This window comes from Camelus ferus, chromosome 11 (assembly GCF_009834535.1).
Source record: "Camelus ferus isolate YT-003-E chromosome 11, BCGSAC_Cfer_1.0, whole genome shotgun sequence".
In the NCBI taxonomy this organism is placed as follows: domain Eukaryota; kingdom Metazoa; phylum Chordata; class Mammalia; order Artiodactyla; family Camelidae; genus Camelus; species Camelus ferus.
In genome coordinates, this window is record NC_045706.1 from 32,127,311 (window position 1) to 32,141,721 (window position 14,411).

At 36.6% G+C, this 14,411-nt stretch overlaps 1 protein-coding gene across 1 annotated transcript in view; it reads right to left on the bottom strand.

Annotated features, from left to right (window-relative positions):
• Positions 1–7,613: 7,613 nt before the first annotated feature.
• The window catches only part of HECTD2 (HECT domain E3 ubiquitin protein ligase 2), a 62,447-nt gene continuing 55,649 nt past the window's right edge, over positions 7,614–14,411 (bottom strand). The window contains exons 16-21 of the mRNA XM_032491330.1: positions 12,745–12,819; positions 11,961–12,048; positions 11,766–11,872; positions 10,345–10,460; positions 9,696–9,839; positions 7,614–8,399 (exon numbers count right to left, since the gene is read on the bottom strand). Of these exons, the coding sequence (XP_032347221.1) occupies positions 8,279–8,399; positions 9,696–9,839; positions 10,345–10,460; positions 11,766–11,872; positions 11,961–12,048; positions 12,745–12,819 (651 nt within the window). The 3' untranslated portion in view covers positions 7,614–8,278. The remainder of the gene's footprint in view (positions 8,400–9,695; positions 9,840–10,344; positions 10,461–11,765; positions 11,873–11,960; positions 12,049–12,744; positions 12,820–14,411) is intronic.

Genomic DNA, 14,411 nt, shown 5'->3' on the forward strand with positions numbered 1-14,411 from the left:
TGTGTTTTTATGTTTTCTAATTGAATTATTTCTTGATGCTTTTATCTTTTTCTCTTTATTTTTCTTTGTTCCCAGCTTGCTGTCCCCACCCCATCCCAAAATTTTAATTTATTTGTGAAATTCATTAATTTTATCTTTTGGTAATAAAAATATTTAGAGCTATAAATTTCCTCACAAATTCTCTTGGCCTATATCCCAGGTGATCAAATACACCACTCTACCATTAAGCTATACCTTCCCCACCTCTGCTCACTGGTTTTGTTTCATTTGATGAGCAGGCTGCTCAGTAACTGGAGGTGGACTGGCAGAGGCTCTGTGTGGCTGGAAGTGGAAAGGCTGGCCTAGACTGATGGGAACCTGATGGTGGGTGGGGTTTAAGAAGGCGTTTCCCTGAGGCTGACACACTGAAGTCTTAATAGTCAGGGTGAGAGTGGGTTTGTGTGAGGCAGGGCAAGAGGCTATAACGTAAAAATGAAACTACTTACCCGTGCAGGTTTCTGGTTCACTCCACTGATTCAATGAATGTTTCACCTGCCCAGTCAAGTCAACAAGTCAGGTAAGATTTTCTGCGTTCACTGACCCGGCTCTGTGCTAGGTGGGGACACAGGAAATGCCTCTATTCTCAAGTTGCTGATCTGCACACAACGAACCCCACGCAAATTTGAAAATAGTAAGAGTCACCTGAGCAATAAAGGTAGGTGGGATGGGTGTGAAAAGAGGGAGATGTGCCTTCCAGCTAGTTTTTTTGTTTGGGGGGTGGTGGTGATTCAGGGCAAGGTTTGGTTGGGGAGAGAAAATTCTAGTCTGGGTAGGTTTGGAGGGAAGGAGACCTGAGCTGGACTGGGCTAGGGCTGAGGGAGGACTTGGTTAGTTGGAGAGAAGCAGGACGAGCACCTCAGAAGCATGAGGCTGAGCAGCGACGGACTGAGCAGGGTATGCTCAGGAGACAGTAGAGGAGCCATCCTTCCGGAAGTTGGTATTAGGGAGTATGCAAAGTAAAAGTGGATCACACACTAGGCTTTGGAGTTGGGAGGGGGTTAGATATACCTTAGGCATTGGACAGCAAGGCACATGGTAAAAACAGACTTTTATAAAGATTAGCTGTGGGAACCTTAGGATAAATGGGGAAAGAGTAAGGCTATAGTCAGGGAGGACAGTTAGCGATGAAGGATTGTGGGTCTAAACCAAGGAGGAGCCTGCAGGAATGGAGCAGAAAGAAGGGTCAGATCTGAGAAACAGCATGAAGATGAAGCTTGTGGACGCAACGCAGAAGAGAAGGAAAAGTCAAAATGAGACCAGTATTTGCAAGCCAAGCAAATCAGGAGAATAAGATTGCCAGTGACAGAAACAGACAAGTAAGGAAGGCGTACTGAAGATCTTACAAGAGCCAGCCTATATGCAGTGGGAAACACAGCACAGGATTATGTTCCTTGAGGAAACTTACTGAAATAATTCTATATTTTTTCTATCATAATTTGTGTGTGTGTGTGTGTGTGTGCGTGTGCGTGCACGCATGCATGAAAAAGTCAAGATGCGTTGCCAAAAAAACCTAGCAGCTTAACTCAGTAGTGACTAAGTCTCCCACAGTATGTATATCAGAGTCACAGTATCTAAATGGCATGGAAACACTGAGTTGTATAATTGTCATGAAAATTCTGGAGAAATTTTCTTGCTATGATGCACATTTTAATGCTTCATAAGGTAAGTATTCAGAATCACATTTGCTTCTTATGTTTGTGGGGAATAAGCAGATGATGTATGGTGCCAAAGATCAGCCTCCAGCTGAAATGTAACAGGCACTCAATAAACAAGGGTTAAATTAACAAATAAACACTGGTAAAAATGATCTACAGAGAACAGTGTATTTAAAAGTTTTATGCATTGGATGGGGTAAAAAATAACTAAGAAGCAGGCTTATATAGGCTGAGCTGAAATGGAAGAGGCCATTTTCTGTGATAAACTTTTATAAATTTTGGGCAACATATAGCTACAGAACCTTAAACTATAAACGTCCCAGACTAAAAGGAAGGGAAGCAGGGAAATCATTAGTCACAGGAAATGAGGAATAAAGGAAAAGCCAGAGTAGTAAGCAGGATTCGGTGACTCATGAAGGTCATGAACCCTCTGATGGATTTTAATGCCCACAGAATTCAACACACATGTCTGAAGCCTATTCAAAGTGAGGAACCAAAACTGATCCCACTTCCTAAAGCCTAGAATTTAAGAGCATTGCCATGTCTATGAAAAGGGGATAGAAAAACCTTACCCATAAACCCCAGCCTGTGCCACTATAGGTGAGGGGGTCCAAATTTATACAAGTGGGAAAGGAACCCTAATCCAAGGAAAAGGTAAGATAAAAATTGGTGTGGGAAACCTGTGGGGCCTTGGTTGAGAACAACATGAAACTACTCTGCTAGGGCACAAAATGAAATAAGAAAACAAAAATACAAAATTATAAGTCACATAAGGAAACAAATCACTGTAAGAGCCAGTGGATGAACAAATACAAGCATTAGCACTTCAGGAACTGAGGAGAGTGAACAAACTAAATGTATCAAACAAGTATGCTGAACAATATTTTAAGAAAACTGTATGTAAGAGAGAACAGTATGAAAAAAGAGACTTGAAAAGGAACCAAAAGAGTTTCTAGAAATGAAAAATATAGCCCCTGAAATAAACATTGGTTAAAAACAGATTAGGCACAGAGAGAGATTTAATGGTTGAATGAGATGGTACAACACATGTTTAACAGAAGAGATGAGAAAGAACAGGGAGGAGCAATAATAAAAGGAAATGGCTGAAGAACTTTCTAAACTGAAAAGGTAGAAATTCATAGCTTTTAGAACCATAATGAATCTTAAGAGGGATTAAAAAATACACAATATACACATTGTCTTTGATGTTTTGCAGTCTCATGAGAGAAAAAAAATCTTAAAAGTAGTCACAGTGAAAGAGATCATCTACCAAGGAATGACAGTTATACTGACAGCTAACTTTGTATCAAGAATGAAACCCAAAGACAGTGGATTATACGCTAAAAGTCCTAAGAGAACAGTAACTATCTCAATAGAAATGCATGAAGAATCTATCTTTCACAAGTAAAGGTGAAGTTAAGTCATTTTCAGACAAATGGAAAAAATTTACTACCAACAAACCCTCATAAAACAGCTTCTAGTAAATATAATTTAGGAGGAAGAAAATTGATCCCAGGGGTGGGTATGAAGAACAAGAGAAGAGAGAATGGTGAGCAAAGAAACTATAAAAGTGCAGTTAAATCTACACAAACATTAACTATATAAAATAATAATTTATGGACTATATTAAAATCTAAAAATTCATATTATTAAAGAGAAAAATCAAGCTACAACGTGAAGATTTCTGTAATCCATGAGCTATAATAGTAGTAATTACAAACACATATGCTTATAGGTCAGACATAATATAAGTAACTATTATTTATATACATATATAGGTTAACTACATTTCTAAGTATATATATATTTTATGTATAAGCATATATGTATGTATCTAATTCATATACACAATTATTACATGTATTTATATATAAGATATATACACATAAGTATATGCACACACATATACTTATATACACTTCTACATAGACTTATTTCACAACTCTGTGAGCTATGTATTATTATTTTTACTTTACAGATGGGTAAACTGAGGTCAAGAGATATTAAGTAATTTGTCCCAAGTCACACAGTCAGTGGCAGACCTGAGATTCAAACTGAAGCAACATAGCTCATAACTGTTAGCAAAGGATGAGTATCCAGAATAAAGAAATTACTCCTAAAAACCAATGGGGAAAAGAATAAAAAAAAAATCAGGCAAAGAGTACTGAGCTGGTGATTCACAGAAAAGATCTGAATGGCCTGTAAATGTACCAAATGGTGCAAGGTCATCATCAGTTTTGGAAATATAAATTAAAACACACTGGTCAGATTAGCAAGCAAAGGTCAGCTGGAACCTGGTGTTGGGAGAACGTGGAGAATTACAACTTCTGTAATGTGGAAATTCATGCCGGACAAGTGGATGATACCTGGTAGAGCTGAGGATGTGCAGCCTGTGATCCAGCCGTTTCACATCTGGGCTGGAACCTCGAAAGGCAGCACATGCACACTCAGTCCAGCAAAGGTGCTCACCAAACCTTTGGGCCGCACTGGAGAAAACATGGAAACGTTAGTCTGTAGGATGGATCAATAAACTATGGTATATTCATTTCATAGGGTTCCATTCTGCCATTAAAATGGGTGAATTATAGCTTTCTGTATGTATAATCAGGAATAAGGCTAGAGAAGACAATATTGAGTATAAAAAGTTGCTTAAAGACATGGAGAGTACAATATTTGGGATATGAAACTGTAACAAAATGATGCAGTTGACCCTTGAGCAACATGGGTTTGAACTGCGCAGGCCCATCTATGCATGGATTTTTTCCGGTAGTAAATACTACAGTACTACGTAGATTGTGGTTGGTTGAATCTGATGACGGGGAATTGTGGATACAGAGGAATCTCAGATATAGAGGGCCAACTATAAGTTATGTGCAGATTTTGGGGTTTTGACTGCATGATGGTCATGACCCTAACCTCGAATTGTGCAAGGGTCAACTGAATAGCACTTAGAGAAAGGCACATGTATAATACAAATGTAGGACAGCGAAGGAAGGATTTGCACCAACTGCAGTTTTACGGGGAAAAGAGAGTACATTGGGATTGCAGAAGAGCACAAAAAGGGGCTCTGACTCCATCTATAATTTTTTATTTAAAAAAAAATCTGGCAAAATGTTTGTTAGATCTGAGAGTAGGACATGATATTTTATTCATCTTTGAAATTTTTCTCTACATTTGAAATGTTTCATTAAAAACAAACTGCTCATTTTTGAATTTTCAAATGACATCTTGTCACACAGCTGCAAAACAGTATTAAAAAACCCTTGCCTAGGGAGACATTTATAAGGATAAATTCTAAAGCATTGTTTCTAGAATGAGATTTATTCTCCTAACACGATTTTAATGCCCCCAAAGCACTTTGCGTTCTTTAATCTGTGGTCACACCTGGTGTCTGAGAGTCAAAAGCCTCTAGAAGGCTTCAAGCAGTGGTTGTAAGATGTCACCCCATTGGCACCATGATTCCTCCGGCAACATGTCATACTGCTCACCATGTGCCGGGGCACTGTGTACATGCTTCACACACATTAATTCATTTAACCCTCCCTGGGACCTTATCACTAAGACAGACAGGTTTATTATTTCCACTTTACAAGTTATTTTCACTTGGCAATTGAGTGAGTCATGGGCAGATAACGTAACCTGCCCGAGGAAACACAACTACTTAGCAGTAAACTCAAACCCAGGTAGTCTGGCTCCAAAGCACAGTTCTTAACAGTTGCTCACTGGACTACGGGCTGTGGGTCCTCCGGGTGAACTAATCTTGTACCCCGCCCTGTGAAAACCCACCCTAGTCTCCCATCCAGCTTCCAATCTTCCATCTATCACCCATGACATTCTCTCCTACTGTCTCATAATATCCTCTCTTCTTTCTTTAAGCATAGAAAATGTGGGCAAGGGAAAAAAGGGCCAAGCCAATGGTTTTGGGGGGGAAATATTTAAGATTTGAAGTTACCTACCTTTGGCCAATGACATGTCATACTTAGTTCATTTCTGGGTGGTCTCCATGGCGTTATAATGTTCATTTGGTGGAATATCTGTGTGATCATCCAGACATTGGATATATACTGCTTCATACTGAAAAATAATGCTAGAGATTGGTTATATTTGGTAACAGCATGCATCTTTTAAAGGTGTATATATTAGCAATCTTCCTAAGCACTAGTTTAAAAGACAGTGTAACAAAAAGAATAGTTTGCATCTGTAAGATATTTTAAACTTATGGTTTTAATTCATTGCTTAATACTCAAAAAATGAACCAAAGCCTGGAGGATTATATAACTTTAATACTTGAAAAATTTTATCCAGAAATTAATACACATTTGTACAAAAAAGAGGGACTGTTAAAAACTTCTCATCAAACAGACAAAAATATGATTAAGCTAAGATTAAAAAAAGGACAGGACATTTTGTAAATACTGATAAATACTGTGCAATGCTTTAATTTACTGTGGCAGATACAAAAATCAAGAATTCATTAACAGATTATATTAAAAAAAAAAGCAACTGCATGAATTTTCTAGCTGTTTAAATTAACGAAATATAACAGTAGTGTTTTTTTTTTAAAAAAAAATGAGGTATTAATTACACTGTAAACCAAAACCAGAGCATAAATAAATAAAGGCAATGTGCAATTTAGTGATAAACGGTTATAAATTTCATCAAGAGACAACAGAAATTTTCCAGTTATTTATGGACTTTGTCATTTAAAAATTTAGCTTGCTTGTGTATTTATTTAAAAATGACATAACTATCGATATACAAGCACATCATTAAACATGCAGACCAAACCCACACAATTTTTCCATCTCTACCAAATAAAAACTTTGTTTACATTTTTATTTAAAACACTTAAATCTGGTTTCTTATACATGATTCTTTTGTGCTTATCAGTTAGTAGTAGCCTACATTAAACATCTTACTTTCTAGTGCTAGCAGTATAAGAGGGAAGCAGTTTTATTTGCATATGGATTAAAAACAGAGCAAACAAAACAAAACCATCATGCCTTTAACTCTCATAGGCATTCCAAAAATTTTAAGAAAAACCCTTTAAATAGTCTCTCCAAGTGGAAAAGCAGAGTCACTTCTGTCTCAAAGAGAACAGTAAACTAACTCCTTTTCCTCAGAGATTCACACGTTGGCTTCAGAACTGCAGGACAAGCTGACTAGTCCCTCCACCCTAAAAGAATCCTGCTGCTGGCTGGACACAGGAAGCAGAGCAATAACCGCATAACTCAGAAAAAAAATTGGGGGCAAGTAGTATTTGCATGTGAACCATATGCTGGTACTAAATGCTGGCTTCATTATTATTGCAAATATATCTTCAGAGTTTTCTGAAGGAAAGCTATCAACATATAATAGAGAAGTCTTGACTTGGAAATATTTGTAACATGCTAATAAAACTGCTTCATTTGCTGGAAATTAAAAAGAAAATCATTTACTGTCTGACTTAAAAATGCAGTTTCTTTTTACATGCTACTTTATTAGAAACTCCAAAAAGGGTACTTTTGAATTTGCTATATTCAGAATCCAGTGAAAAACAAACATTTTGGCCAAAATGTTGAACTTTACTTTTACACCAAGCTACATCATTTTGACACAAATGTTATTATTGTATTCACTTTTGTCAGATACCTTAGCCTACCTTTTCTAAAAACTGGTGATCAAAAAATATTAGAAATAAATCCTGTACATCAAAGTAGATATAAAAACAGCTCTTTTCTTTTGTGCTTGTAATTGACTTAATTTATCAGTGATTTGTCAGATATGATTTCCTTTCTAATATTCTGACCCTGAAGAAGAAATGACTATACAAGTATTACACAGTACTCAAAGTAACTAGTTTACTGCCCACATGCATGCAGACTAACAATACTTAAAAGAATATAACCTTGAATCCAATTAGTCTGAAAATAGTTACACTCTTGTACAATCATCTTTATTGATTTGTAAAAGCTGTATACACATCTAAAACCCTGAATTTACTTTGTAAAAATAAATCTTTAGCAATAAATGGCACTATCAAAATCCCATTATTCTCAGGCTATTATGTAGTTATTTACATGCTTTTCAGTAACAGTTGAAAAGAATCTTATAGGACCAAAGCCAGTATATCAAAAAACCCTGTAAATTGCAGCTGCAATTATACTGTTGTTTGACCGCTATATGAAAATATGGCTACATGCCTTACATTAATGGTAATGTAGCTATCTGTGTTGCTACTGTGTGCTAGCAGCACACAACCTGCCACTGGGCTTCTCTCTGTCATCAATGCATTCTTGACTGCACGATGCTTTCCCAGTGGAACACCTGTGACAAACTACTTATGGAGAATGATAAAGTGCTATAAAAAAGAAGGACTGGACCCACAGCTGTCTCTGCCACCTGGTCTCTTCCTCACTCAAACAATGTGTCTTTAGGAAACCATGCCTCCACTGAACATACTTCATACTTGATTAAAAGGAAAATTAGTACTTTAAAGTTGCTGAGCTTTGTCAAGGTGTTTTGAGACAGAAACACGAAAAGGTTAAAGGCACAATAAGAGGGAGATGAATGCTACATATAAAATATATTTCAAGTCTTTTAGGTTACTCAAGTCCAAAACCTTCTGAATTTGAAATTCCAATGATCAATTTCTGTTTCAGGTCTTTTTTGCTCTTGTAGGGGGGAAGGCAAAGTTGATTGAAGCAGGTGTGGGCCACAGGCAACCTATGGAAGAAAATTTTTTTAAAGATACTAAGTCTTAAAACACACACAGAATGACTGCTAAGCAACTTTCAGAGTTACCTGGACACACACATTCAAATCTATTTGACTATGCTAAGAACTGACTCATCCGATCCTTTACTGAATAAAAACTCCTGGAGTAACTGCTACATTGTAGACACAGGGCTGGATTTATAGACAAGTCAGTCAGTGTCCCCGCTCTCAGGAAACTTTCATTACAGAGGCATTATTTTCGGAGTCAGATAAATCTGAATTTGAATACCATCTCCCCCACTTTTCTGTTTCCTCCATCACTGTGATAAGGTAAACTATTCAAATGAGTTGTTTGAAAGATTAAAAGAGCTGTCTACATAAAACACCCAGCAGGGTAGTAGATAATATAACTCTTATTATTTACTTTAGTTTTGACTGTCAAAAAATAATAAAAGGAACATTTCTGGGATGCTTGATACCCACACTTCCAATGTTGCTGCCCTCAATGTACAGGCAACATTCATCTTCCAAACCTCTACCCGATGACACTGTTATCTTTAGTCAAGATTTCTACAGGTTTCTGAGACCCTTCCCCTCAGTCTTTATGCACTCCACAGCAACAGAATAGCTGTTGGTGGTGGCAGTGGGAACAGTGGGAAGGGAAAGGATAGATTCCAGTTCTAAAATGAAAGGAAGAACTGACAGGACTCAGGGAATATATGGGGTAGGAGAAAAAATGATTACAATTAAAGTAGTGTCAACTCAAATTAGCTTTAGAAATTACAAGATGATTAGTAAAAGAAGTAGGTCAGTATTAACCCATCAATACTATAGAAAATAATTTTAAGCCATCATCATCATCATCATCATCATCATCATCACTTTCATATGCAAAGAGCACTAGATAAAGAAAAAAAGACTAGCACTAGAGGTACTTCCAGTACAAAAGGACTTCTGGTACTAGTTATGATAACCAAAAGACTCTCCTTGGTATTTTAAATAAAAAATACCTTTAAGTATTTTTAAATACAATATACTATGAAAAGCAAGCAAGAGTCTAGAAACAACCATAAAATGGTTGACTTAGCAAAGTAAAAAGCTGATTGAAAGGATTATTATCTTGTTAGTATCGGTATGTCTCAAAATTAACATAGAACTTAAAGCTATAGTCTCTCTTCTCTCAGGGCCATGTTTACGCCCAATATTTTTCTAGGAAAATGATTTCAGATTAAGAGAATCTTCTAATTTCAAACATATTATTAGCAAAACCTGTAGATTAAAAAAAATTACAGTCTGGAAATTTACCAGTTAGTAGAAGTTTCATTCTTTGAGATTTTAAAGTTCAAATCAGCCATTCCTCCTACAGGTACTCTGTCACTTCCTGTAGTAAAATGTAGCAACTTCTTTTGAAGATCAAGAGGAAATCCAAGCACAACATCCCAAAAGTATCTAGAGAACACCAAAGAAATTTATGTAAAATATTGTGACAAAAACCTTGCAGATGAGAATACAGTAATATAAAGTAAGCTCTAGGGAAACAACTGCCCTTAAACATACACAGAACTCTTAATGTGAAATTAAGGAGTGACAGGCTTCTAGATATGAATTAGATTTCTTACTAATATTATTATAAAAATAGTCCAACAATGAAGAGTACAAACGCCATTTTTCTCCTCTATAATTTTTCTTATTTTTTTCAACCCGGTGCTGTTAAAGTGCTATTTGTAAGCGCGGCATCCCTGTGAGTCTAGAACCGGTCATTTTTTAAAAAAGTAAAATCTCTGTGCTTTTGTAGAATCTTATTCATACCACTTTCTCCCAAGGGGATTGCCAAGTGATTTCATATTGAACATTCTTGCATTATTTTCAAGAGATACAGGGTATACAAATAAACCAATTGCATTCTCTTCCCTTCCCGCTTCGGCTGCCTCACTCTCAGAAGCAGAGAGCTCACCGTATAGTCAGGTCAGTTTTCGCATAGCCATCATACTGAGTGCTTCTCTGTAGAGCATGCATGTCCAGTTCAGGACTTCCACAGACCAAGATTTCGACCTCTTCTGGACGAAGCAGCTGCCAATAATGATTCATCAAAAATGAGAATAAAAAGTGACGATTTTTTAAAAAGGGAAATGAGAACTATTTTCACTGAATCAAATTATAAACATCATGACTTTCTAAGGTAGATCAAACCATTTTTCCCAAAGAAAAAAATCTGGTTATATTTTTCCCACTGAGGTGAGGTATTTTTGCTTCTGGAAGTTTATAAATCTTGTCAAACTGTTGGGTTCCCCCTCTTGCAAATAGCAGTTAGCAGCTTTGGCAGAAAAACAAGCAGATGAATAAGCATGAATCCAAATCACAACTCTTCCCCAAAACCCAGCTTGAAACTCTCTCAGCTATTCCAGCATCTACTGACAAGCCTGGTTCCAACACCCCATAATGCCTCCTGGGTAGAGTCTGGGTACTAGGTCACAATCTGTCTTGTGTTGTTCTCTTGTTTTTTTCACCTACATAGGTTGTCTCCCACCTAAAGAGATTAAAACTTAAAACTAGAGACCTGCTCTGCTATTTATTACCCACTCCCCACCCTCATCACTACAGTGCATCACAGACGAAACTCAATTAGAACTCAACAAATGCTCCACTTTCTAAGGTACTTTCAACAGACATGTGACAAAGGTCACTCTAAAATAAGCTCTCTCCTATGAAAAATAATTCACATGGAAGACCTCACTCCAAACCCTCCTGATAAAACCAAAGGGAGGAACCAACGGCATGATGGAGTGTGCCTGTGCCCAGGGCAGCTGGGGAGAACAGAAACGAGGCTTTTATCTCATGGTCTTTCCGACACAGTGTTCCCAACAGCAGCTGACCCATATTTAGGTGGCTCAGAGAAAGTCAAACCAACCGGAGTCCATTATGACTCCGGAAACAAACTACTTCCGGTGGGTAAAAGGCAACTAGGAGTCGCTGGGGGACCCCTGAAGCGGCAGGAAGCAGTTATAAGTATGTTTCTTAGTCAGTGAAAAGTTGTGGCTTTTGCTTTGGAGCTTATGTTAACTCTGTTTTCTGTGCTTTGCCCCTCAGTATTAAAGACACAGAGCCCATGGGATCCCTTCCTCCACTCTACTTGGGGAAAACATCTAAAGCCCTAAAAGACATAGCATAAGACACAGCTTAAGGGCAGGGGCAGGGGAATGTCTTTTTTTCCTTTAGGCTGAAATGAGAGAACTATTTTTATTTCTAGCTCTATCTTTAAAAAGTATAAGACATTTATTTTCAAAGCTTATCTACTAAAATATGTAAGGAATTATTTGTTTATATTATACTATTACAAAACCTAACTGAAAGCATACTTTAACATTTTAAACTCACCATTAGGGCATTTGAAGCACACACACTATGAAATCCATAATAAAATGCAGCAAACTGCTTATAGATGGATTTGTTGAGAAGGAAGTCAATATAAAGCTGTACATATTCTGCAAAGCAATTTTACATCTGTTAAATGTAAAAGTAAATGCCAACAACTCTAATGCACTTTAATTAAGAAATGGTGTCTTAGCTTACCTTTCCTGTTTTGGTTGGTGACTGGAATTTTATCACCACCTGGCTTTAAATTATAGGACTTAATTATTCCAAATTCTTCTTGAAAAACCTGATGGGACATTCCAACACAGCATATTTACTGGTATGACTGACATATTAACAGGCTTTGAAGAACAGGTTTGTAAAATGAAAAAAGAACATCGCTATCCCCTCTTCTAAATATACAAACTACAGAAAGGACAGGCTCTTGTGGTATCTGTATTAAGGACGAGGGGTTGTGAAAGCATTTTGGGGTAAAAAAGTAGAGTCTTAACCCTCTCTGTTGAATGATGTTAAATACAGATGTTCTCCAAACTTGCGTGGCCATCTAGGTAGCACTTAGGTCTTTGGAGCTCTGTGGATTACTAAAATTTTCACTTCCCTATTATTATTAGGGGAGTAGAAATGGGAGTTTGGGTCTGACCTGTTAGTTTCTGCTCGTAACTTCCTGTGCTGAAGCTACAAGAGAGATTTGTTTTTCAAAGCTGAAAAGTTCTAAGGCAGTAACTGGGTCAAGGGCAGAGGCCAGGCGCCTGGCAGAGTCCCCTCACCCTTGGTGACTTTGAGCGCCTTCCCTGACTGCTCACCTACACATGTCTGCTTCACGGTGTCTTGCTTTATCAGGTTAAGAGTCTTCATGAAAGGGGATGGTATGTGTTGATCAATCCCTGCTTGTCTTTTCTAACGATGGGTGTATGGTTAACAAATGGTATTTTTCATATATGAAATACATGGTTAACAGAAAGCTATTTGCCCTTGATGGTACCTGAAATGTTGAAAAGAAATCTTCCTCAACATTGCCTTCGTATGACAGGAGTTCACTTAATCCATGGGCCAACTCCTGTAAAGAGAAAGCTGTTACCTGTGTTTTTAAATCAAATAGAACTACCCAAAATAGTTAAGCAGATCAATTGTAGTTCATTTACATGTGAGATAAATGGTTTCAGATCCTGAAACAAAGATAATATTAGAGGTGTATTTTCCAGGGCTGAAAATGCTTGTTAATGATTTCTACCATGTACAAGACGTGGAAAAATTCACTGGAAAAGGTCACGTAAGAGGAAAATATCTAGTCAAAACCATGGAGCATAACTCTAGGTCTATTCTTATGCAGCCAGCTAAGAGCTCAGTCTCCATCATGAGTCACTGCTCCCTGCAGCATCACTAGTGATGAATTTATAGTATTTCTCACTTTCAATCTATATTCTTTAAAAATCTGCTAATGTTTTAGGATTCATCCTTTAAACATAAAAATACACAGTTTATACATGTTAATTGGTTTTTACATTTCACTTACAGCACCCTCCTCTCCCAAGAAAAAGTTGAGAACACTGGGAGAAAGTTTTCCTACATTGTAACTCATGTTTTCCATGAACAGAGATTTAAAAACAGAAAAAACAAACCAATATTAAAAAAATTTAGGTTTTATGAAAAAAATTAGTTTTATTTTAAATATTAGAAGAAATAAAGAATAGCATGATTAGAAGGAGCTTACATACTTTTAATAATAAATTTTCTACTCCATTAAAACCAGAAATTTTAAAACAGATTTAAGCTGGCATAGATTTGATATGATTTTCATCATTTGTTTTAATTATTAATAAAATTATAGATGCTGAAAATTATAACTTTTTATAACTGGGAGATATGCAGTTTTTTTTTTTCCCTAAAGAATTCCAGGGACTAGTAGGTGAATCCAATGGAAAGGATTTACCACCTTCTTTCAAATATTAAACTTTTAATGACAAAATACAAATTCAATTAGGTAATGAAATTATATACTCAGATCTGCTTTATTCAGGACTGTAAGCTTTTTATTTGCAACCTCTGTATTTTCAAAACCCAATTTTTGTTGATTTTTTCAAATCTATAACTGTATATAGGTAACTCTTAATTGTAATATGCTATCTCTAAAATATTATTAATTACCCATATACTTCAACATTTTAATGATTTTGTAAACCTAAAATTTAAAAAAACAGTGTGTGAAGATACAGACTTGGTTTTCACACTGTTTGAATACTCCAGTCTTATTTAATACCGCATACTTGAGAGTGACTTAAGCAGAAAGAGCTATTACAGTTGCTGGTTCAAGGTTATACCTCTCCTCCACTGTCAACTAAAACCCTCAAGTGTGATTTTCACAAGACTGCGTGGGGAAGATCTGAGGGTGTTGCTGGACAATTCTGATGCTTTGAGTCATGGACTCCAGAGAGAACCAATGGGAGTTTTCATTAACATGGTCATGGAAAAGCACTGGTCTATTAACACTACACTGAAGGCTCCATAGTTGAATATTTTGCTTACTTTCTGTATTTTTTGTCCTTATTCACAGATACTGTGTTTAGATTAAGAAATGTATCACCATATGCTTCTTTTTGCTTTCCTGTTTATTTTTCTTGAAACACATAGTGTACAAATACAAACAGTAAA